This window comes from Mchenga conophoros, linkage group LG3, assembly GCF_057382185.1.
Source record: "Mchenga conophoros isolate Kocher_MC1m ecotype Shallow Benthic linkage group LG3, M_conophoros_male_GT1.1, whole genome shotgun sequence".
Taxonomy (NCBI): Eukaryota; Metazoa; Chordata; class Actinopteri; order Cichliformes; family Cichlidae; genus Mchenga; species Mchenga conophoros.
Genome location: NC_140528.1, coordinates 33,643,856 through 33,664,670, shown reverse-complemented (window position 1 = coordinate 33,664,670; position 20,815 = coordinate 33,643,856). Strand labels below are relative to the sequence as shown.

At 46.4% G+C, this 20,815-nt stretch overlaps 1 protein-coding gene across 1 annotated transcript; it reads right to left on the bottom strand.

Moving 5' to 3' along the window:
* Positions 1–11,240: 11,240 nt before the first annotated feature.
* On the bottom strand, positions 11,241–19,248 carry LOC146578278 (E3 ubiquitin-protein ligase TRIM21-like). The gene is made up of 3 exons (XM_085269434.1): positions 19,082–19,248; positions 13,944–14,121; positions 11,241–13,087 (listed from the first exon to the last, which is right to left on the bottom strand). Exon 3 carries the CDS (start codon positions 13,076–13,078, stop codon positions 11,408–11,410), a length of 1,671 nt encoding a protein of 556 aa, XP_085125560.1. The 5' UTR covers positions 13,079–13,087; positions 13,944–14,121; positions 19,082–19,248; the 3' UTR covers positions 11,241–11,407.
* Between the last annotated feature and the right edge of the window lie 1,567 nt (positions 19,249–20,815).

Sequence of the window (20,815 nt, the reverse complement as noted above, 5' to 3'; positions counted from 1 at the left end):
TCATCAGTAGAACACCAGTAGAGACCTTCATCAGACTTCATCAGACAGCAGCAGCACACACACACCTGCAACAGGAGGTCAGAGGTCACTGAAGGTCAGAGGGCAGGGAATTGTAATCTGTTCCTGTGTGGTTCTGGAAACATCATTCAAACCTGATCAAGCAGATTTGGTGTAAAATGCTCGAGCTGAATTCAAATGGACTATTTTTCCTTTTCATTTCTTTTTAGGTAGAAATTCTGAAATTACATGAACCTGCTCTCAACTCAGGCATTTTAGACTAAACCAACTTCAGAATTCTCAAAAGAACCTCAAACCTATTTTCAGCTCTGGAGACCAGAGTCACTGAATAGGAGACTTGGATTTGCACCCTTTAAAAATGTGTAGCTAGTGTTAGTGTGTTTATTTAGGAATCACAAGCCAAAACACTTTATTTATGACTATTTTTTTTTAATGCATTGGATGATTAAAAAATCGGCGTGTACATGGATCTCTTCCATTCAGAAATCCGCATGGCTGCAGCCAACTTCCCAGGAGAGAGTAACCTGTCCTAGCAGTTTTATATCAGGACCAGTTAAAACTGCTGGGGTTGACCTGCTTGTTTTGCAGGCCCTAATTCTTTTATATCGATACGTCTGCAGGTTTCTAAGTAGTTGTTCAGTAAGTAAAAAACTACAGATTCTACTAATCACAACATTAAACCCAACATTAGCAGGTTCCCATAGCCAGTGCTGGCAAAGGTAGGTTAGGCCCAATCAGCTCTTACTGGCTAAGTAAAACAGAGACATTTAAAAAAGCAATCAGAATTAGTGAACCATCAAACCACCGAGATCACTGGATTAAAGTTAGGCGACTTTGGCAATATCAGCTGCTGAGTGAGCGACCTGAAAAATCTGTTTAGTAAACATTACAGTCGTTTGAGTCCCGCTCGTCTAAATCGCCATCAGAAAATTAACAAAGCGTACAGAAAATGAGGAAAATCCAACTTTAATTCTGGAAAACCAACTATCTTCAGTCATTTAGTTAGACTCAGTCAATCTGGTCTGAACAGAGGAAGTGATGATTACAACAGGCAGATAAGGAGAACATGTGGTACATGCAGCTAGGAGCCGTGGTTTCCTGAGTAAAGGTTAATGTTTGATGAAAACAGGTCACTTTCCTCTCTTACAGACACGACATGAAGCTTCAGCTCTGTGAGTCAGTCCAGATTACAGGACAGAGAAACGCAGAGTTAAACTTCTAAATTTTAAAGAGTTTATGCAATTGAAACAGTTTTCTGTCATTTGCTGTATCTTCATACACTCGAGTTAAATATGAGGTGCTTACAGGAAATACACCACTTGATTTGTGTCCAAACACACAAACAAATATCAGATACAACCAGCCTTAGATAAACAAAAGAAGTAGTGATCACTTCTTCTCACCAAGGAAAACAAAACCAACAGATCTGAACAGATTTCATGTGAGAGAAACTATCAGCGAGAGCTTCCAGCTGCTGGAAATAGGCTCTTTACCTTTGACCTTTAGTGTGTGTTGGAGCTGTGATAAAGAATTGAAGAAGGGAGGGTTTGACTCACCGAGGAGCAGAGCGACAGATGAAGTCGGCATGTTGTCATGTTGGAGACCGACAGCAGAGTGATACCTTCAGCTTCACCACTTCCCTGTTAACATCATCAGCTCGTCACGCTGCTGCTTCTCCACAAGGACGAGCTGTTTCTAATACACTCGTCTTCATCAGAATCAGAGAAACTTTATTGATCTCAGAGGGAAACTGAGTTATCATAGCAGCAAATATACAAGAAACAACATAAAATGAGTGTAGAAACAGAGATATGATAACAAAACTATTAAGATAAACAGATGAATACAGAGACATGGGACTAAATATAAATATACATATGAACGTGAAAAGACAAGCATACAGTCCTGAGTGGACATAAATTATATGTGCAGTTTGCTAATACTGCAGTTTATGCAGTCTATGAACAGCTCAATGCTCCTTCTGAGAACAGGAAATAACAAAGAGAATACAACTTTATTTATATAGCACATTTAAAACCAGCAGTACCCCAAAGTGTTTTACAGTAATACGATCATTTATAGGAGGGAAACATTAAAAGCCAATAAATACACCAACAGGTGGAGCGCACTAATTTGCTGCAGTGCAGTGAAAATATGTAAAAGAAAATACAAACACAACTCGACTAGGAGATTATTTAACAATAAAATAAAATAATTAAAACTACATAAAAGAACATTTACAGGATACAGACAATAACTAGGGAAGGCTAGATTGAGTAAATCTTTTTATTAAATTATGACCCCTGTGACTTTACCTGTAAGCTTCTCACTGGGAAGCTGCAGTTTCAGATCGCTATGAAAGTCCCGTGACCGACTGTCACTGCAAGGCTGCTGAGCTTGAACAACTGCCTTTACAAACCCAGTTACACAAGATCTGGGGGCCTTCGTAAAATGTAAATAACAACAGAAAGAACTGTTTCGCAAATCTCAGATTTCATTTTTTATTCACAATAGTATGCAGAAGTCATTTAGAAAAAGACTGAGGTTGTGATCAGGAAGATTTTTCATTTCATGAAGTTTCTGCATCTATAACCAGAAATGGTGGAATTATGTAAAAACATACAGAAAAATGTGTCAGTGCTTCTTTAATTACCTTATTAAGCAGAGAAGACATCAGATCATCTTTTTTTAATGGAGTGTTCACCCAGGGTGCCAAACAGGCTAGCCTCTGCCTATTACTAAAAACATAAATAAAAACATTTAAGTTTGTGGTTTTAAGGTGAAAAAATGTGTAAATTTTCAAGGGGTATGAAGACTTTTTCAAGCCGTCCTTAATCCCACAGATGATCTTCTGTAAGGGAAGTGAGTCTGGAATCAATGAGGCAATTAAACACCTTGTTGGTGGCAGAGCCTGTAGTGTGGATGGGATTCACTCTGAGTTCCTGAAGGCTCTCGATGTTGTAGGGCTCACTTGGTTGACAGGCCTTTGCAACGTTGCATATCTGGGGCCCTTGACTCTCAGACTCGGGTAGTGGTCCCCATATTTAAATATTGGGGAGTGAAGGGTGTGCTCAGACTGTAAGGGGATCACACAACCTCAAAGTACAAATTTTGACCGAATTTTTCTTCCTTTCAGCTGATTGGTTAACGTCATGTCAATCACAAATTTAACAATCCAATGAGAGAACAGATAGGTTTGGCTGTTGGAGGGGTGCTTTACTGAGCTTCAGGTCCTGGAGGTAGTTCATTCTTATGGGCTAAAATTGTTGGTTCTTCAGCCTAATTATTATTAGGCTGGTAACAATAATAATTATTGTTATTATTAGTTTTCTTTTCTTTCTTTAAAAAAAAAACACAAAAAAACCCAAATCTTTTTTGCACACACACCAATTTGCATCTATAGATGCACAAACACAAATGTTTTAGATATTTTGGTTTACAAGGTTACAAAACTCAGTTCACAACTAGTCGGTCAGATTTACAAGTACAAAATATTTATGACCACAATTTGAGCCCATAGATGTGCGTGGAGAATCAGTTTGTGTTGAACATGTTTCACCTTCACGAATCCTCACAGTCAAGGGAGGAGGAGACAGGGAGGCATGAACCAATGAGAGACAAGGAGGAAACTGAAAAGAAGAAAATAAAGAAGAGTGAAATAAATGAGACAAGGAGAGACTAGGCAACGAAGGAGGAGTGAAGGATGAAGGAAACTTTGAGACAAGAAGATAGAGGCAACATAGGAGGAGGCAGGAGATAAAGTGAAAGAAGAGAAGGGTAAAAAGAGTAAAGAAGCAATGAAGGAGACATACATAGAGGAGGAAGGAACAATGAGACTGGAGAAGTAAGAATGTGAGAGTGGGGAAGACATGGTGGAAGGAGGGAGGAGACAAGGAGGCAAGATGAAAGGAGACACATAAAGGGAACAGAAATAAAGAAAGTTAATTTTGGACAATTTATGCCTTTATTTTCAATCATGTGACTCCGGCGCCCTCTGCTGGTCAGTGCTAACGTCACACAGCTCACAGAAGAAACATTTCCCTTTGTTTGCACTCAGGTTTATTTCTGATGTCATCACTCATCTCTGTGTCTGATAGAAGAGACAGGTTACTGTTAATGTTTGTCTGACTGACACAATAAAGCCTAAACATTTATTCTTTACTTTAGTCACTTTGAATCAATAACCAGGATCCATTTACCTGACTTTACCTGTTTAAACTCATTTGTGCCTTTAATGCTACATGGAATATACAAAGGAGCACGAGGAAGATGAGGAGAGGACTGAACAGCGCTTGCCTTGCCTGAAGATCATTACCTCTCCTCACCAGCAAGTCTGCAGCTCTGACCTCAGTTTCCATCATTCATTTTCCATTTGATCTTCTTCTTTTGTGGTGTCTGTAGGCCCCAAAGACCTGGGCCTTTGCATGATGTGCCCAGTCACGCCACCCAGGTCTCACTGTCATTGTCCACATGAGCTCTGAAGTCTCCAAAGATTCCCTGGATGAAGAACCCTTGAGTACCCCACCCAGTGACCCCCAACAGACTGGCTGCTCTCAACTGTTGTTTGGTGCATAAATACAAACCACAGTCAGGATTTGTTCACTTTCTAAAGATGAATTCATTTGTTCATGATTCTCTGGACCTCTGTGGTTAGTCCACATACAGGTACGCCCAGCCTACCTTCGTTCTCACCTGTGTGGCGACGTCAGTGTTGTTGTGTATGAGTGAGTGAAGGACTGAGTTTGAGTTTCTGTCTGTTGAACTGAACTGAGATTATTTGTAATTTTTTTTACTGAGAATGTTTAGAGACAGTCTGAATGTCTGAGAACAAAATGCTTTTGTTCATTTGTCCATTTTTGAAATTGAGGTGCTGTGATAGTCCAAAGCCGAGACCCTAACATTGAATGAAATGTGTTGGTGGGATTTCAGAGAGCTGTGCATAACGTACATAAACGTCAGTGAGCTGAAGCAGCACTGTGAAGAAGATCACGTTTTTCAGTAGTCTTGAGATCAATGTCTCATGGAGGCTTCACCTGTTCACCTGTAATGACCTACGCCTGTATTCACACCTCTGCTCGTGTGATGACTCACATGATCAATATTCGGTCAATGACCTTCAGGACAGAGGTTAGTGTCACAGTTTCAATGTAGAAACAGACACAGTTACTCTTAATGACCTCTTTGCAGATATAAATATTTAGTTCTCTTCCTCTGGTTCTGTTTTTATCTCACATTTACATCACCTGTCAGAAAACAGGTAAACGTGTACTTGTTAAACAACTTCTAGTCTCAGGTGTAATCAGCTAAATCAGCTGCTTCACCCAGAAGAACTGATGTAGTGTCTGATAGACTTCATACTTCTGTGTTTCTTTCATAGAAGTTGAACCAGAACCAGAACGGCCAGAAAAACCACAGCAGCCATGACTGTGATGATGAAGGAGGAGGAAGAAGAAAGAGCTGGAGGAGGAGAATAGGTGGTGTGAGTGTTTGTTGTTGTAACGGAGGCTGTGGTTGGAGGACCTGCAGGAGACATGATAAAGCTGGTTCAGTCAGTTTATGATCAGTTCAGCAGATTGTCTTTATACAGGAAGTGATGTCAGTGTTATGACCTTTGACCCTCAGAAAACTGAGGAGATGATCCAAATTCATCTGTAGAGACCTTCATCAGACTGCTGCACATTAATCATGATGCTCTGTTTTGGTTAGTTGTCCATTAAAGTAGAAATAAGCAGTGACTATGCCACCAGTTTTGTCTTTGCAGCGTAGAGTGACATCACTTCCTGTCTTTTCAGGAAGTGTCAGGATGTCAGGATCCTTTCTTTATATAAAAATTAAAACAGCGTGCTGTTATTCTGATGATTAAATGAACGTGTCATGAGGGCCAGAACTGAGCAGAACCCTGCAGGAGAAGCAGGGTTTAACAACATTTATTGGTCTAGCACAGGTTAACACTTGGCAGTAGCAGAAAACAGCCACACAGAATGTAACAGTGACTTGGCGTGAGAAACCTGGTAACGTGGTTGTGGACCAAAGGCGGAAATTGGGCTGGAAGGGTAACTGGAGCGTGACAGCTTAGGTCTAGCTGTCAGGACAACGGAGTTAGAAGAAGGGGAAACACTGGAGAGGGTAAGTTTAACTGTATTTATAGCTCACTGGGAGTTGGAGTGAAAAACGCTTTGAGGGAGGGGCAGTGTGAGTCCAGGTGAGTTGGATGGTGTGAGCCGGCTGATCTACGTTCCACAGGTTTGGATGGAGCGGGATGGCAGGCCGGTGAGGCACGGAGAGATTTCCAGAGTGAAGGTAAGTTGTTCGAGGTCCAAGGGATGAGCTTAAGGTAGAGTAAGAGACGTGGAAAACTAAGGCACACGAGAACAAGGGACATAAAAGCCAGCTCCAACATGGAGTAGCTGACTAACTGGTGGAGAAGGAACGTCAGTGTGAGGCTTAAATATCTCCAGCCTGATTGCCAAAAATCAGCTCCAGGTGAGTGGAGCAGATGAAGAGATTATGGGCCTGCTTGGGGCGGATATGAAAGAGGTTCAAGAACCTGGTGGAAATTTGCAGCCACTCACCTCGATTGTAACGGAATGACACACCAGTAAACTCCACTGATTTGTTGTTTGTTTGAGTTGATGCTCCCCACTGACGGGACAGGTGAGGCTCACGCCTGCTTCTCAGCTGCTCTGGTTCGTGCTCTGTTGGGATTGGCTGATGCTCAGTGGGAGGGGCTTCAGAGAGCTCTCAGGGTCAGAGGTCACATCAGAGTCTTCCCTCGTGGGCAGAGCCAGGTCAGTAGCACCTGTCAGGTGTATATATTTACCTGTCACAGGTGAGTCACAGGTGAGTCACGTGCTCATCGTCGTCTTTAAACTTTATTTTATCTTTAAAAATTTCTTCATATTTACAGTCGGTGTGAAAACGTCAGAAGGTTTGAGTGAAAAGAGAGAAAAAGATGTTTGTGAGGATTCACGTTGTGGATATCTGAGGTTATCAGAGTGTCAGGAAGGGAAACCTGAAGAAAGTCAAAGAGCCGCCCAGCACAGAACAAGCCTGTCAGAGCAAAGACTTCAAAGACTCTACAGGCTGCACAGGGACGCACTGTGAGCTCACAGAGCTCCACGTCTGCAGACACCTTCAGCCACACTGCTGAGGACGAAGACCTGCAGACTGAAACGTCCTGTGGTCAGAGGAGGTGAAACGAGAAGAAGATGCAGCTACAACCCAAAGAACAGCGTCCACACAGTGAAGCACGGTGGGGACGCTGTGGGGGGGCCACCACAGAGAGAAACAGGCGTCCTGCAGGACGTTTCCACAGGGCCGAGCCGTGAGTCTGCAGAGACATAACCTCTGTGTCTGTCTCAGGTGTGTGACGGGGACGCTGACGACTTCCTCCTCCACTTCCTGTTGTCTCTGTGCAGCAGCGATGTCATGATTCGGCTGCTCAGCCTCACCTGCAGGAAACACACCAACCAGAGACCAGAAGATAACCCCACCCTCACCAAATCAAATCAAATCAAATCACTTTTATTGTCACATCACATGTGCAGGCATACTGGCACAGCACATGCGAGTGAAATTCTTGTGTGCGAGCCCCACAAGCAACAGAGTTGTGCAAAACACAACAACACAAACGAGCAAAATACAAGAATGGCCAACCTGAAACTAATAAATATATGTACAATATATAATAGTGTATGCATTTCTGGATGTGTATACTAAATATTATCCTACGTGTGTGTGTGTGTGTGTGTGTGTGTGTATACACATTTTTACAAATTAAATAGTAAAAAAATAATAAATAAAATATATAAAATATACAGAGTTGAATATGTGCAAAACAAGTGGCATTTATATACAGTGTGTAGTGCATAATGTTAAAGTTCCAGTAGTGAAGCTGAGGTGTCTATGACGTGTTCAGCAGTCTGATGGCCTGATGGAAAAAGCTGTCTCTCAGTCTGCTGGTACGGGACCGGATGCTGCAGAACCTCCTTCCTGATGGAAGCAGTCTGAACAGTTTATGGCTGGGGTGACTGGAGTCCTTGATGATCCTCCCCGCTTTCCTCAGGCAGCGCTTCCTGTAGATGTCTTGGAGGGAGGGAAGCTCACCTCCAATTATCCGTTCAGAGCACCGCACTACTCGCTGGAGAGCTTTGCAGTTGTAGGCGGTGCTGTTGCCATACCAGATGGTGATGCATCCAGTGAGGATGCTCTCAATGGCACAGTGATAGAAGGTCCTGAGGATGCGGGGGCTCATGCCGAATCTTTTCAGTCTCCTGAGAAAGAAGAGGCGCTTCTGCGCCTTCTTCACTGTTTTGTTTGTGTGTACTGACCACGTAAGATCCTCAGCCAGATGTACTCCAAGGAACCGGAAGCTGCTCACTCTCTCCACAGCAGCGCCGTTGATGGTGATGGGGGTGTGTACTTCTCTGCACCTCCGGAAGTCCACTATCAACTCCTTTGTCTTTGCGACGTTGAGGGTGAGATGGTTGTCTTGACACCAGTGGGTCAGGGCGCTGACCTCCTCCCTGTAAGCCGTCTCATCACCGTTGGTGATAAGACCCACCACTGTAGTGTCGTCCGCAAACTTCACAATGATGTTGGAGCTGTTAGTGGCTGTGCAGTCGTAGGTGTAGAGTGAGTACAGGAGAGGGCTCAGTACACACCCCTGTGGAGCACCAGTGTTCAGTGTGATGGGGGATGAGGTGATGCTGCCCAGTCTGACCACCTGGCGTCTGTCAGACAGGAAGCTAAGGATCCAGCTGCAGAGGGAGCTGCTCAGTCCTAGATCCTGCAGTTTCCTGTCCAGCTTCGAGGGAACGATGGTATTGAATGCTGAGCTGTAATCTACAAACAGCATCCTCACATACGTGTCTCTCTTCTCCAGGTGTGACAGGGCAGTATGTCAACCCTGACTGCAACCTTCAGAGTCGTGTGTGTGTGTGTTTCAGAGGTGAGGAGGTTCACTCGAGGAGACAGAGAGTTCCTGACCAGACTGGCTCCTCCCCTTCAGCTCACCTGTCTCCACCTCGACCCTGACTGAGCTCCACCTGCTTCGTTCTGACTTCATCTGTTCTACGTGTTCGTACAAATAAAACTTTATTGTTCCTCCTCCTGTCACACGGTATCTCACCTTCACTGACCCTAACGCTGGTGATCAGGGTCAGAGGTCACATGAAGCTCTCTGGGTTTAACCTCACACGAAAGGGGCGTCGCTGTCATCATCACAAAGGGGCCTATAACAGGTCATGTGACCCTCCTACAGGAAGTGATCCCTGTGGGTGGCGCCCACATCAGAGACGTTCTCAGATGGTGATTCATCAAACCTGCACCAGTAAAATCTGACAGTAGAAGGATGATGAGTGAAACTGGTTAATCTGGTGTTTGTGGCACAGAAGGTTTGACCTCCACTGTGTGACACGGGTCAGACTCCAGCTGGGCCTGCCGCTCTCAGCCTCACTCTGAGGAAGCCCACAGTCTGTCACAGTGGAAACTACACCGGGGGACCCCATCCTTGGGGTGGACCCATTTTTGTTTTAGCGTGTTTTGGGGTTTAAAAGCCACAGAGACGCGGTGCTTAGGAAAAATGCATTTCAGCTGTGCTGATGCTCCTGACACGTATAAGACTGGGGAAACCTGCATTCAGCTGGACCTGAAAAACACTATGTCCAGATAAACACAATCAACTTTTGGAGAAAAATAAAAGATTCTTCATCAGACTAACAACTAAAAACATGACACTTACCTTAACAGTGTGGGCTACATCAAATATATTCAAGACCGACAACAACACTTCTCACTGCTGCTAATTTTAACAAAACTAAACAAAAAGTAGAAAAAGGCAATTCACCAAGTCTTGAAAAGTAAAACTGAAAAATAGAAACACAAAATAAAATAAAACATCCATCCAGATCTTTACCACCAACAACATAAAATCTGTCTTAATTAAATGGCCAAATTCTCCAATAAATGAGCAATAATAAAGTAAGAAAAAATAAGACATTCAATTTATGGACGCTCAAATTAACAGAGCGACATTAAACGCACCTCATTGCCTGCCGTAGCGTTCTTCGCAGCTGCACTTCACCTCAAAGGTCGGTTAATACATCGGATTGAACTTAACCAAAGTCCAATTAAAGGAAAATAAATGTTTCTAACAAATACAATGAAGAAGATTAAAATAATTCACTGTCAGTTACTGTCGCTGTGAGTTTGACGAGGTCAGCTGCTTCATTTGGTTCTGCCTAAAGTTCTCTCAGTGATCCAGTGTTTATATGATAAGATACGTGTTTAATGCAGAGAGTTGGAATTACAAGTTGGTAAGAAGCTTTTTAACAAAGGTTTGATTTAAGCTTTAAGTTCAAAGGTGAAAGAAATTTCACGTTTGATGAAGGAAGATCAAGGCTAACAAGGACATAGGTCAAAGGTCAAAATAAGGTAAGGTGAGAAAATATAATAGATATATATAATCAATCAATAAGGTGAAAATATCAGATAAAAGGGTTTTTTTGGTTATAAGGAATAAAGAGGTCAAAGGTCAAAACAAGAGACACTGGTAGAGACCTCAAATCATTGTTACTGAAGAAGGAGGAGTTCTTTAACAGTACGACATTGATAGAGTTTGTTTGTGTGTTTGAGAGTTCAGACTGAAAGGGAGCGCACAATCGTGTGTGTGTCTGCAGCTGTTGTGTTGTTGCTGCATCGTTGCCTCAGGGGGAAAGTTGTGTGTGTGTTATGCAGACTAGCAGAGACTGCAGCTGTCAGCAGCCACACACACTTTCTATTCTTCAAATCAAATCACAGTGAAACATGTTCACTGACAGCTCAGCTTCAGCATCGTCTTCATGCTGTGACTGCAGCCGTTCAACTCTGTTTGTCTTTAACCCAAATCATCACAACATGCAAATATAATCATCAAAATGATGTGACTGGAAGGATGCAGCAGTCTGTGCTCCACCTTTCTCCTCCACACCTGCAGGTGGAGAACATGGATGCATGAATCTCTACAGAGTTCTTTGAATATTATCCGTCTCATCAGTTTTCAGTGAACAAAACTCCTCACAGAGCCAAAATAAGCAGTTTGTATCCAACATAACTCAGCTGGACTCTGATGCTCCGTATAACAGCCACACATGAGTCTGGATTCACTCAAAGCATTGAACAAACTTTATTGGAAATGAAGCTTTTGGACATTTGTTCTCTGATATTTGCTCTTCAGCTCGAGTCTCCATCAGTGGGAACATTTCCTGATTCAACTTTTCTTCTGTTCAAATCAAACTCCATGAGAATCAAAGTGTGAATCAGAGTCCTGATGATCAGATTCTATAGAAACATGGAGACTGTAGAGGATTTACACTCAATGTGTTCATTTGTTCCCTTCAAGAAAAATCAATCATTCATCCAATAAAATCAGTCGTTGATCAGTTTGATTGACAGGACAGATGATCAGAGGTGCAGAGTTTTTACCTCCATCATTAGTACAGGGACTGAAGAATGGGTGGAGTTTGTGAGTGAAGGAGCAGCCAGTAAAGGAGTAGATCAGAGCTGCAGCACCTACATCATAAAAGGAGACCAGACCCTCCTCATAATCCACAAACACCCCCACCTTCTCAGGACCAGGATGAAGACAGAGGGGGACTAGAGGGGAAGCATTAGCTTCGTACTCATTTCCGTTTACCAGTCCTACAGTCCAGAAACCATCCTGAGGACTCAGTGTGATGTCTCCCTTCCTGTTGATCGACTCTGTGGCCACTCCTAAATCCCAGTCAGTCTTTCCTTTAACCTGAACCTCAAAGTAAAATCTGCCTGAAGAGAAACTCTGCTCTCCTAAAACAATAGCATAGTAAGAAAATCTCTCTGGGTTGTCTGGAAGTTTCTTCCTCACATCACTATGATAAACTTGTTTTCCATCATCAGACAGGATGAGATCAGGATGAGCTGTATCAGGATCCAGAGTCACATCCACCTCATGCTGCTGCACCCTCTGCAGCTCAGCCTCTAACAGCTTCTTCTTCATGGGTTTCCAGACTGTCTCCTCCAGCTGAGCCACAGCTCTCCCCACAGTCCCCTCATATGATGGTGGATGAACTCTGACCTCTGTCCAGTCCTTGCTGGGTGGAGCAGCTTTCAGGGAGGAGAAGCTTTGGAGGAGGTGGAGGTGGTCTTCAGAGCGTGAGAGCTGCTCCACCTCAGAGCTTCTCTCCATCAGCTCAGAGATTTCCTGTTCCAGATCTTTGATGAGACCTTCAGCCTGTTTCTCTGTAGCTTCCTGTTTGTCTTCGATCTCCTTCATGAGCTCCTTCAGGCGTCTCTCAACAGACTCCATCAGAGCCGTGAGGACCTGAACACCTTCTGCTTTCTGTCTGTCTGCAGCATCTTTACTCATCTTCACCGACTCTGTGATCTCCTGAATCTTCAGTCGTCTCTTCTGGATCATCTGCTGAATCTCAGCCTCTGTCTTCTCCAGCTCTGCCTTCTTTCCTTCATATTCTTCTCTCAGAGGAACAAACTCGTGGTTCTTGTGGTCTAAAACAGAGCAGAGCACGCAGACACATGTCTGGTCGGTCTTACAGAACAGCTCCAGGAGTTTATCGTGCTTCGTGCACATCCTGCCTTCCAGGTTCTCCACAGCATCAACCAGCTGATGTCTTTTCAGACGCTTCAGTGTCAGATGAGGCTCCAGGTGAGTCTGACAGTAGGAGGTCTGACACACCAGGCAGGACTTCAGGGCCTTCAGTCTGGTTCCAGTGCAGACGTCACAGGGAACTTCTCCTGGTTTGGCAGCTTGTTGCTCTGAGCTGCTGCTGCTGGCTTTCTGCTGAGCTTCACGTCTGAACTGAGCAACCATCTCAGAGAACAAAGTGTTGATGTCTAGTTCAGGTCGTCTCTTGAACACTCTGTTACACATAGGACACTTCTTTCTGTCATTAGTGTCCCAGTGCTGACTGATGCAGGTTTTGCAGAAGTTGTGTCCACATGGTGTAGAGACTGGATCAGTGAACACATCCAGACAGATGGAGCACAGAAACTGATCTTCAGATCGCAGATTGCTGCCAGCAGACATGTCTGCACTCTGAGGGAGAAAGAAAAGAAACATTTGATTCAAAATTCACTTTAAATTTCATTTTTACAAAGAGAGAAACAAGCGTCAGTAGTCTGAGGAGCTTGGAGAGAAAAGCGTCTGGACTTCTTTGAGTTTCTTGAAGGCGTTTCATCAGAGAAGCTTCTTCAGTTCTCAGAGTAACTGGTGGAGACCCAGCAACACACTCAGACACAAACTGGTTCATCCAAACACAAACCTAACATCGTAGTGTCTGCTGTACAGTGCAGTGTCCAGATGAACAGGATCAACGTTTGGGGATGAAGATAAATACAGACGTTAAAAAGATGTGAAATTGTTTCTCTGACTGTTTTACAGAAGGTCCAAGATTCATCCAGATCATTTGTATACTTGAATAAATCAGTTTGTTGGATATTTTCCATCAATTACTGTGAAGTAAACTTCGACCTTGTTGGTGACTGAATACTTCTTATTGTACGTCCAGATCAACGAGCCATTAATATTAAACAGTGACTGTTCCAGTAGAGCTGACAGTGTTATGGCCGAGGCCGCTTCAGACGGGTGACAGGACTCAAATGCAGGACGCCGAACAGCACGTAAGTAGTTCTCAAAGATGATGTTTAATTACTCAAAAATGTTCATAAACAGGAAAGTGAGTTTGACAAGTACGACGTGCCACAACTGAATCTAAGTAACAGTCTGGTCCTGGTCAGAGGGAACACCAGTTCCGGGGATTGGGCTGGAGAGCAAATCACATTAGGTCCAGGAAAAAGATCACGGTCACTGTAACAGAGTGCAGACGTTCAGATACGAATAAGGAGACATATGAATATGTTGTTCGTTCAGAATCCTCCTCCTTACTGCGTACTTGCCACGGGTGGTCGGAGATGACGTGGAGGGGTGAGTGGTCCGGGTGTGTAGTCCGAAAACTCCTGGCGTGGAGGCAGAGAGGCAGGTAGGTTATTCGGGTAAACAGCCTGTGGGACTGCCAGATGGTCCAATATCCAGGTAGGAGCTCTTCGTCGGAGATTGGCAGTTAAGTGTGGCTATGAGAGAGGCGCACAAAAAGACAAACATACAGTGAGGCAAGGTGATTCACAAAATGTGTGTGGAATCATGGTGGTGGCCTAAACTGACTGGTGTTAGCAGAGAATCTGGCGAAGAGAGATTGAGTACGCTGGCCTTATGAGTCCCCGGCTAAATGACCCGCAGGTGTGAGCGATCAGCAAAACACTGAGGCCCCTCCCCGGGGTGGAGATGCCGGCTCGGAGGGAGACACACTGGCACACACCCGGACCATGACAGTACCCCCCCCTCAAGGGACGCCACCCAGCGGCCGACCAGCACCCGCCCCACCGTGCAACCTAAGAAACTCAGAAACCATCACAGAGTCACGTATCAATGAACGAGGAACCCAAGAACGCTCCTCCGGCCCATAACCCTCCCAGTCCACCAAAAACTGCAGCCCCCTACCCCGCCGCCGCACACCCAGGATGCGCCGGACAGAGAACGCAGGGTGCCCGTCAATGAGCCGGGCGGGAGGCGGGGGCACCGGAGGCGGGCACCTGAGAAACGTGAAAAACCGGATGAATCCGCAAGGCAGCAGGCAAACGGATCTTGACAGCCGAGGGGCTGACGACCCTGTCCACTGAATAGGGGCGATGTAACGAGGAGACAACTTGTGGGAGGATGCCCTGAGAGGGATGTCCTTCGCGGCGAGCCAGACCTTCTGTCCCGGCGAGTAAACGGGCGCTGGAGACCGGCGACGGTTGGCACAGCTACGTTGGCGAGCCACAGCTCGCAACAGCGCCTCCCGCGTACGAGTCCAGACCCGACGGCAGCGCTGCAGGTGATGCTGGACCGAGGGGACAGCAAGAACAGCCTCCTCCTCCAGAAACAGGGGCGGCTGATAACCCAACGAGGCCTCGAACGGCGACAACCCAGTAGCAGACAAGACCAAGGAGTTGTGAGCATATTCCACCCACGGCAGATATGAGGCCCAAGTCGCAGGGTTAGAACAGGTCACACAGCGGCGAGTGGCCTCAAGCTCCTGATTCAAATGTTCCGTCTGGCCATTCGTCTGTGGGTGGTAACCAGAGCTCAGACAAGGCCTGGCCCCCAAACCAGCGCAAAAAGAACCCCAAACTTGGGACGAGAACTGCGGACCCCTGTCCGAAACTATTTCCACAGGAATGCCACGAAGCCGAAAAACATGGTCCAACAGCAGCTCAGACGTCTCAGCCGCTGTGGGCAACTTCTCCAAAGCCACGAAGTGGGCAGCCTTAGAAAACCGATCCACAACCGTGAGTATGGTGGTCTTCCCAGCCAAAACCGGGAGTCCAAAACAAAATCCAGGGCGATATGGGACCAAAGACGATGAGGCGTAGACAACGGCTGCAGCAGCCCAGCAGGACGGTGAGTACGCGATTTACTCCTGGCACACACTGAACACGCAGCCACATATTCCCGAACATCTTTGTCCAAAGTGGCCCACCAAAAATGTCTCCTGACCAAAGAAGCCGTCCAACCCCTGCCCGGGTGACACGCAAACCGCGAAGCGTGCACCCATTCCAGCACCTTGGAGCGAGCGGCCGCGGGAACAAAACGCCAGTTGGCCGGTCCCGTGCCCGGATCCGGTTCCGTCCGGAGGCCCCGGTTGATGGCATCCTCCACCTCCCAGGTAACAGCTCCCACCGTACAGCCAGCCGGAAGAATGGTGGGAAACTCCGCCGGATCCGTGTCAGAGCCAAACTGCCGAGAGAGGGCATCCGGTTTAGTGTTGCTGGAACCTGGGTGATAGGAAATCGAAAAGTTAAAACGTGCGAAAAACAACGACCAACGAGCTTGACGTGCATTCAACCTCTTCGCACCGCGCAGGTACGTCAAGTTCTTATGATCCGTCCACACTAGGAACGGTTGCTCCGTGCCTTCCAGGTGATGACGCCACTCCTCCAATGCCAACTTAACGGCAAGCAGTTCCCGGTCCCCTACATCGTAGTTTCGTTCCACTGGTGAAAGCCGCCGGGAGAAAAAGGTGCACGGCCGTAGCTTAGAAGAGTGGCCGGTACGTTGCGACAGCACTGCCCCCACCCCCACATCAGAAGCATCCACCTCCACAATAAAAGCCTTAGACGGGTCGGGTTGAGCGAGGATGGGCGCAGTAGAAAACAGATGTTTCAGTTTCGTGAACGCGCTGTCTGCTTCGGCAGACCAGCAGAACGGAAGCTTCGTAGAGGTAAGGTGTGTAAGCGGAGCCGCCACCAGACTGTAGTTCCTTATGAATCGACGGTAGAAATTGGCAAAACCCAAAAACCCCTGGAGTTGCTTGCGAGTAGATGGCACAGGCCAGTCTGTGACCGCTTTCACCTTAGCCGGATCCGTCTTCACCTGCCCCCCTGCCAAAATGTATCCCAGGAAAGAAACCGATGCCACATGAAACTCACACTTCTCAGCCTTAGCATACAGTCTGTTTTCGATGAGGCGTTGAAGGACAGCTCGGACATGTGACCGATGCTCAGCCAGAGTCTTAGAAAAAATAAGAATGTCATCTAAATAGACGAACACAAACCGGTCAAGGAAATCCCGTAGGACATCATTAATTAGGGCCTGAAACACCACTGGAGCATTCGTTAAACCGAAAGGCATGACGAGACACTCAAAATGGCCCAGGGGGGTGTTAAACGCGGTCTACCACTCGTCTCCCTGACGGATTCGCACTAAATGATAAGCATTGCGAAGATCTAACTTAGTGAACACCGTGGCGCCCTGTAGTGATTCAACAGCGGAGCTAATGAGTGGCAGGGGATACTTATTCTTGATAGTGATGTCGTTTAAGCCCCTGAAATCAATGCACGGCCGAAGAGACCCATCCTTTTTGTCCACAAAGAAAAACCCAGCTGCCACGGGGGATGATGACGGACGGATTATACCAGCCGCTAGTGAGTCCCTAATGTACTCCTCCATCGCCGCACGCTCTGGCTTAGAGATACTATATAATCGGCTCATGGGCAAGGACGCCCCGGGAAGCAAATCAATCGCACAGTCATATGGACGATGGGGCGGTAGGGATTGCGCTTTGATCTTACTGAATACTTCCCGCAAATCATGATACTCAGGCGGCACCCCGGAGAGATCGGGGACATATTCATCAGTCCCCGAAGCCTCCCCCGGGCCGGGAAAACGGGCGGAAGTCAGACAATTTGAGTGGCAAAAAGGGCTCCAGCTGATAACCCTTTGCCCCTCCCAATCCAAGTGCGGATTGTGCAGGCACAGCCAGGGATAACCCAAAGTGAGTGGAGTATCAGGCGAATCGAGGACAAAAAAAGTGAGTCTCTCCCTATGATTACCCGAAGTGCACAGTGACACTGGACCGGTGTGAAAAGAAATCTTAGTGAAAACCTGGTTATTGATCGCTCTAACTGGAATGGGCGGCTCAAGGCGCATGAGCGGAACGCCTAATCGTTCAGCGAGATCGAGACTGATTAAATTCTGTTCAGAACCGGAGTCTAATAAGTCTGTGCACGAATGAGTAGTCTGTAGCATCTCCAAGGTGACAGGGAGTTGGAAACGGGGTTTCTGACCAGAGTTCAAACCGCCCACCCGTATCCCCGAGTCTACCGGCGGGCAACGCCTTTTCCCATCTTCGGGCATGCAACGATTAAGTGTTCCAGCGAGCCACAGTAAAAACAGGCATGTGCCCGACGCCGCCGCTCCCTCTCCTCCGGTGTTAACTGCGACCGGCCAATCTGCATCAGCTCCGGCTCGGGGTTAGTGACGTAAGCCGAGGCGACAAACTGTGATTCCGCAGTCGGAGGCGGCAACGGTAACGTACCCGGAAACGGGTGCGGTAGACGGCGCTGGGATTTGTAGTTCCTCTCCCTCTCCCTGTCACGCAACCTGTTGTCAATGCGAAGGGAGAGGGATGCCAGTTCCTCAAAGGATTTGGGCTCATCTTGGGAGGCAAGCTGGTCTTTCATATCCTCGTTTAATGCTCGGAAAAATACACCACGCAGAGCGTCGTCTGGCCAGCCGGTTTCGGCAGCGACAGTACGAAAATCAATCAAAAAATCGGCAACCCTTTGATGGCCCTGACGAAGATCCAGCAGCCTCTGCGCTGAACTGCCCTCAGAAATGGGATGCGCAAATGTTTTCTGGAATTCCCCCAAAAACACCTCATAAGAACAGGTTAACAAAGGATTCGTTGATAGATATGCCTCCGCCCACTTAAGTGCACGATTACGCAGTTTACCCACCAAATAAGATATCCTATTAGCGACCGCAACAAATGCGTGTGGGGAACGACCAAAAACAAGATCAACCTGAAGCAGAAAACCGCTACAACTCCCTGGATCCCCTGAAAAGGGTTCGGGCTCCGGGGACGTGGCGTCACGAAAAACTGATGCGGGTAGAGGTGCAACGGCAACAGTGTGGCGGAGGAGCTTGTGTCTCGGAGACTTGACCCGCGGAGCCCGAGGCGGAACTAGCAGCAGTGGAAATATCAGCTTGTAGAGCCTGGAGAGACTCCAGTATCTTATTTTGACCATCTCTAAGAGTCTGCTGCTGGGCTAACAGGAACTGTATGGACTGCTCATGGCTTCCTAGTATCGCCCCCTGCCTCTGAATGGCTGACCGTTCAGCGTCCGCTGAGTCCATAACTGCTGGCCAGATTCTACTGTTACGGCCGAGGCCGCTTCAGACGGGTGACAGGACTCAAATGCAGGACGCCGAACAGCACGTAAGTAGTTCTCAAAGATGATGTTTAATTACTCAAAAATGTTCATAAACAGGAAAGTGAGTTTGACAAGTACGACGTGCCACAACTGAATCTAAGTAACAGTCTGGTCCTGGTCAGAGGGAACACCAGTTCCGGGGATTGGGCTGGAGAGCAAATCACATTAGGTCCAGGAAAAAGATCACGGTCACTGTAACAGAGTGCAGACGTTCAGATACGAATAAGGAGACATATGAATATGTTGTTCGTTCAGAATCCTCCTTCTTACTGCGTACTTGCCACGGGTGGTCGGAGATGACGTGGAGGGGTGAGTGGTCCGGGTGTGTAGTCCGAAAACTCCTGGCGTGGAGGCAGAGAGGCAGGTAGGTTATTCGGGTAAACAGCCTGTGGGACTGCCAGATGGTCCAATATCCAGGTAGGAGCTCTTCGTCGGAGATTGGCAGTTAAGTGTGGCTATGAGAGAGGCGCACAAAAAGACAAACATACAGTGAGGCAAGGTGATTCACAAAATGTGTGTGGAATCATGGTGGTGGCCTATGGTGGTGTTAGCAGAGAATCTGGCGAAGAGAGATTGAGTACGCTGGCCTTATGAGTCCCCGGCTAAATGACCCGCAGGTGTGAGCGATCAGCAAAACACTGAGGCCCCTACCCGGGGTGGAGATGCCGGCTCGGAGGGAGACACACTGGCACACACCCGGACCATGACAGACAGTGAGGAGGACGATGAATCACAAACCTCAGAAATGTGTTATTAACTGTTGATCCAGTATTTTAATGGCATTGATGAGAACATGTTTATTCAGAGGTGTCTGTATATTTGGTCCATTTGTGCGTCAGTAAAAACTGTCCTGTTTTCTCTCACAGATACTGGAACATCCTCACAAACTCAGGATGTGGAAGAAGATGAACTTTTCCAGTCACTCGCTGGGATACATCATTCATGTTATTCTGGATCCTCAGAAAACATTGATTTATTTTTGTGTTTCACATATTTGTTTGTCCAAATCAAAGATTGATGTTAGTAGAGAAGAAGCCACCATGATAAAGCCTGTGTGTGAAAACGAGATCAGTGCATTTGATCAAAATCCCATTTAAGGAGGAATTCTGTCCTCCAGTTTGTTTAAATAAGCTTTGGGATTAAACAGCATCATCTATGTTTGTGTCTGATGACATGTTTGATCCAGGTCAGCTTGAATATCACAGCTGATGTGTGGAACTCTGACATGTTTAAAGCCTGATTATCAGGATGATTCAAACACATCTGTTTAAATAATGAGATTCATGTTTCCACACAAAGTTATAAAGTGCAGCATCGACTGTTTTCTGAATGATTGAGGATCATCTGTGACTCTTTCAGGATACACTAAGTCAGATAATCTTTGTAAAATGTGTGAATGACTTTTTGAAGTACTGACTAAAATCTGCTGGTTTACAGTGTCAAAGGCTTTATATCAACAAAGAATAAATAGGTGTTTTCACGTCTGTAATCCTTATGATCAATCAGATCCAGAATAAATCTAAGAGGAACAGGAAGTGATGAATAACCAGGAAGTGTGGAGTCAGTCTGAAGTCCAGAGCACAGCCTGAGACCACAGTCCTGAGCAGAGCCACAGTGAGACTGAAGCAGCAGCTCGATGCTCCTACAGTGGATCTGTGGTTACATGAGCAGATTTCTATGGATCCAGTGTGACTGTGATGAGTCCTGATGAAGTGAACAGAGTGAAGATTTGTGTAGAAGCAGGAAGTGTGATCAGCTGCACTCACCACTGTTGCTGAGAGGAACCTGATGGACTCCAGTGAATCTTCTTTTAGAGACAAACAGGACTCGACTGCAGCTCTGCTGCTGCTCTCTCACACTGTCACTTCTGCAAAATGACGTTGAGCTTCTTGTTTTTCAGGTGTTGCTCCGCCTCTTCCTGCCTCTCCCTTTACAGGAATCAGCCGGTCTGTACTCAGTGACTGTGTGCAGCGGGTGGGAGGAGTGAGGAGTGGTGTGTGGGTTCACACAG

Coding starts and splice junctions, on each gene's coding strand:
- LOC146578278 (XM_085269434.1), bottom strand. CDS start 13,078: ATGTCTGCTGGCAGCAATCTGCGATCTGAAGATCAGTTTCTGTGCTCC.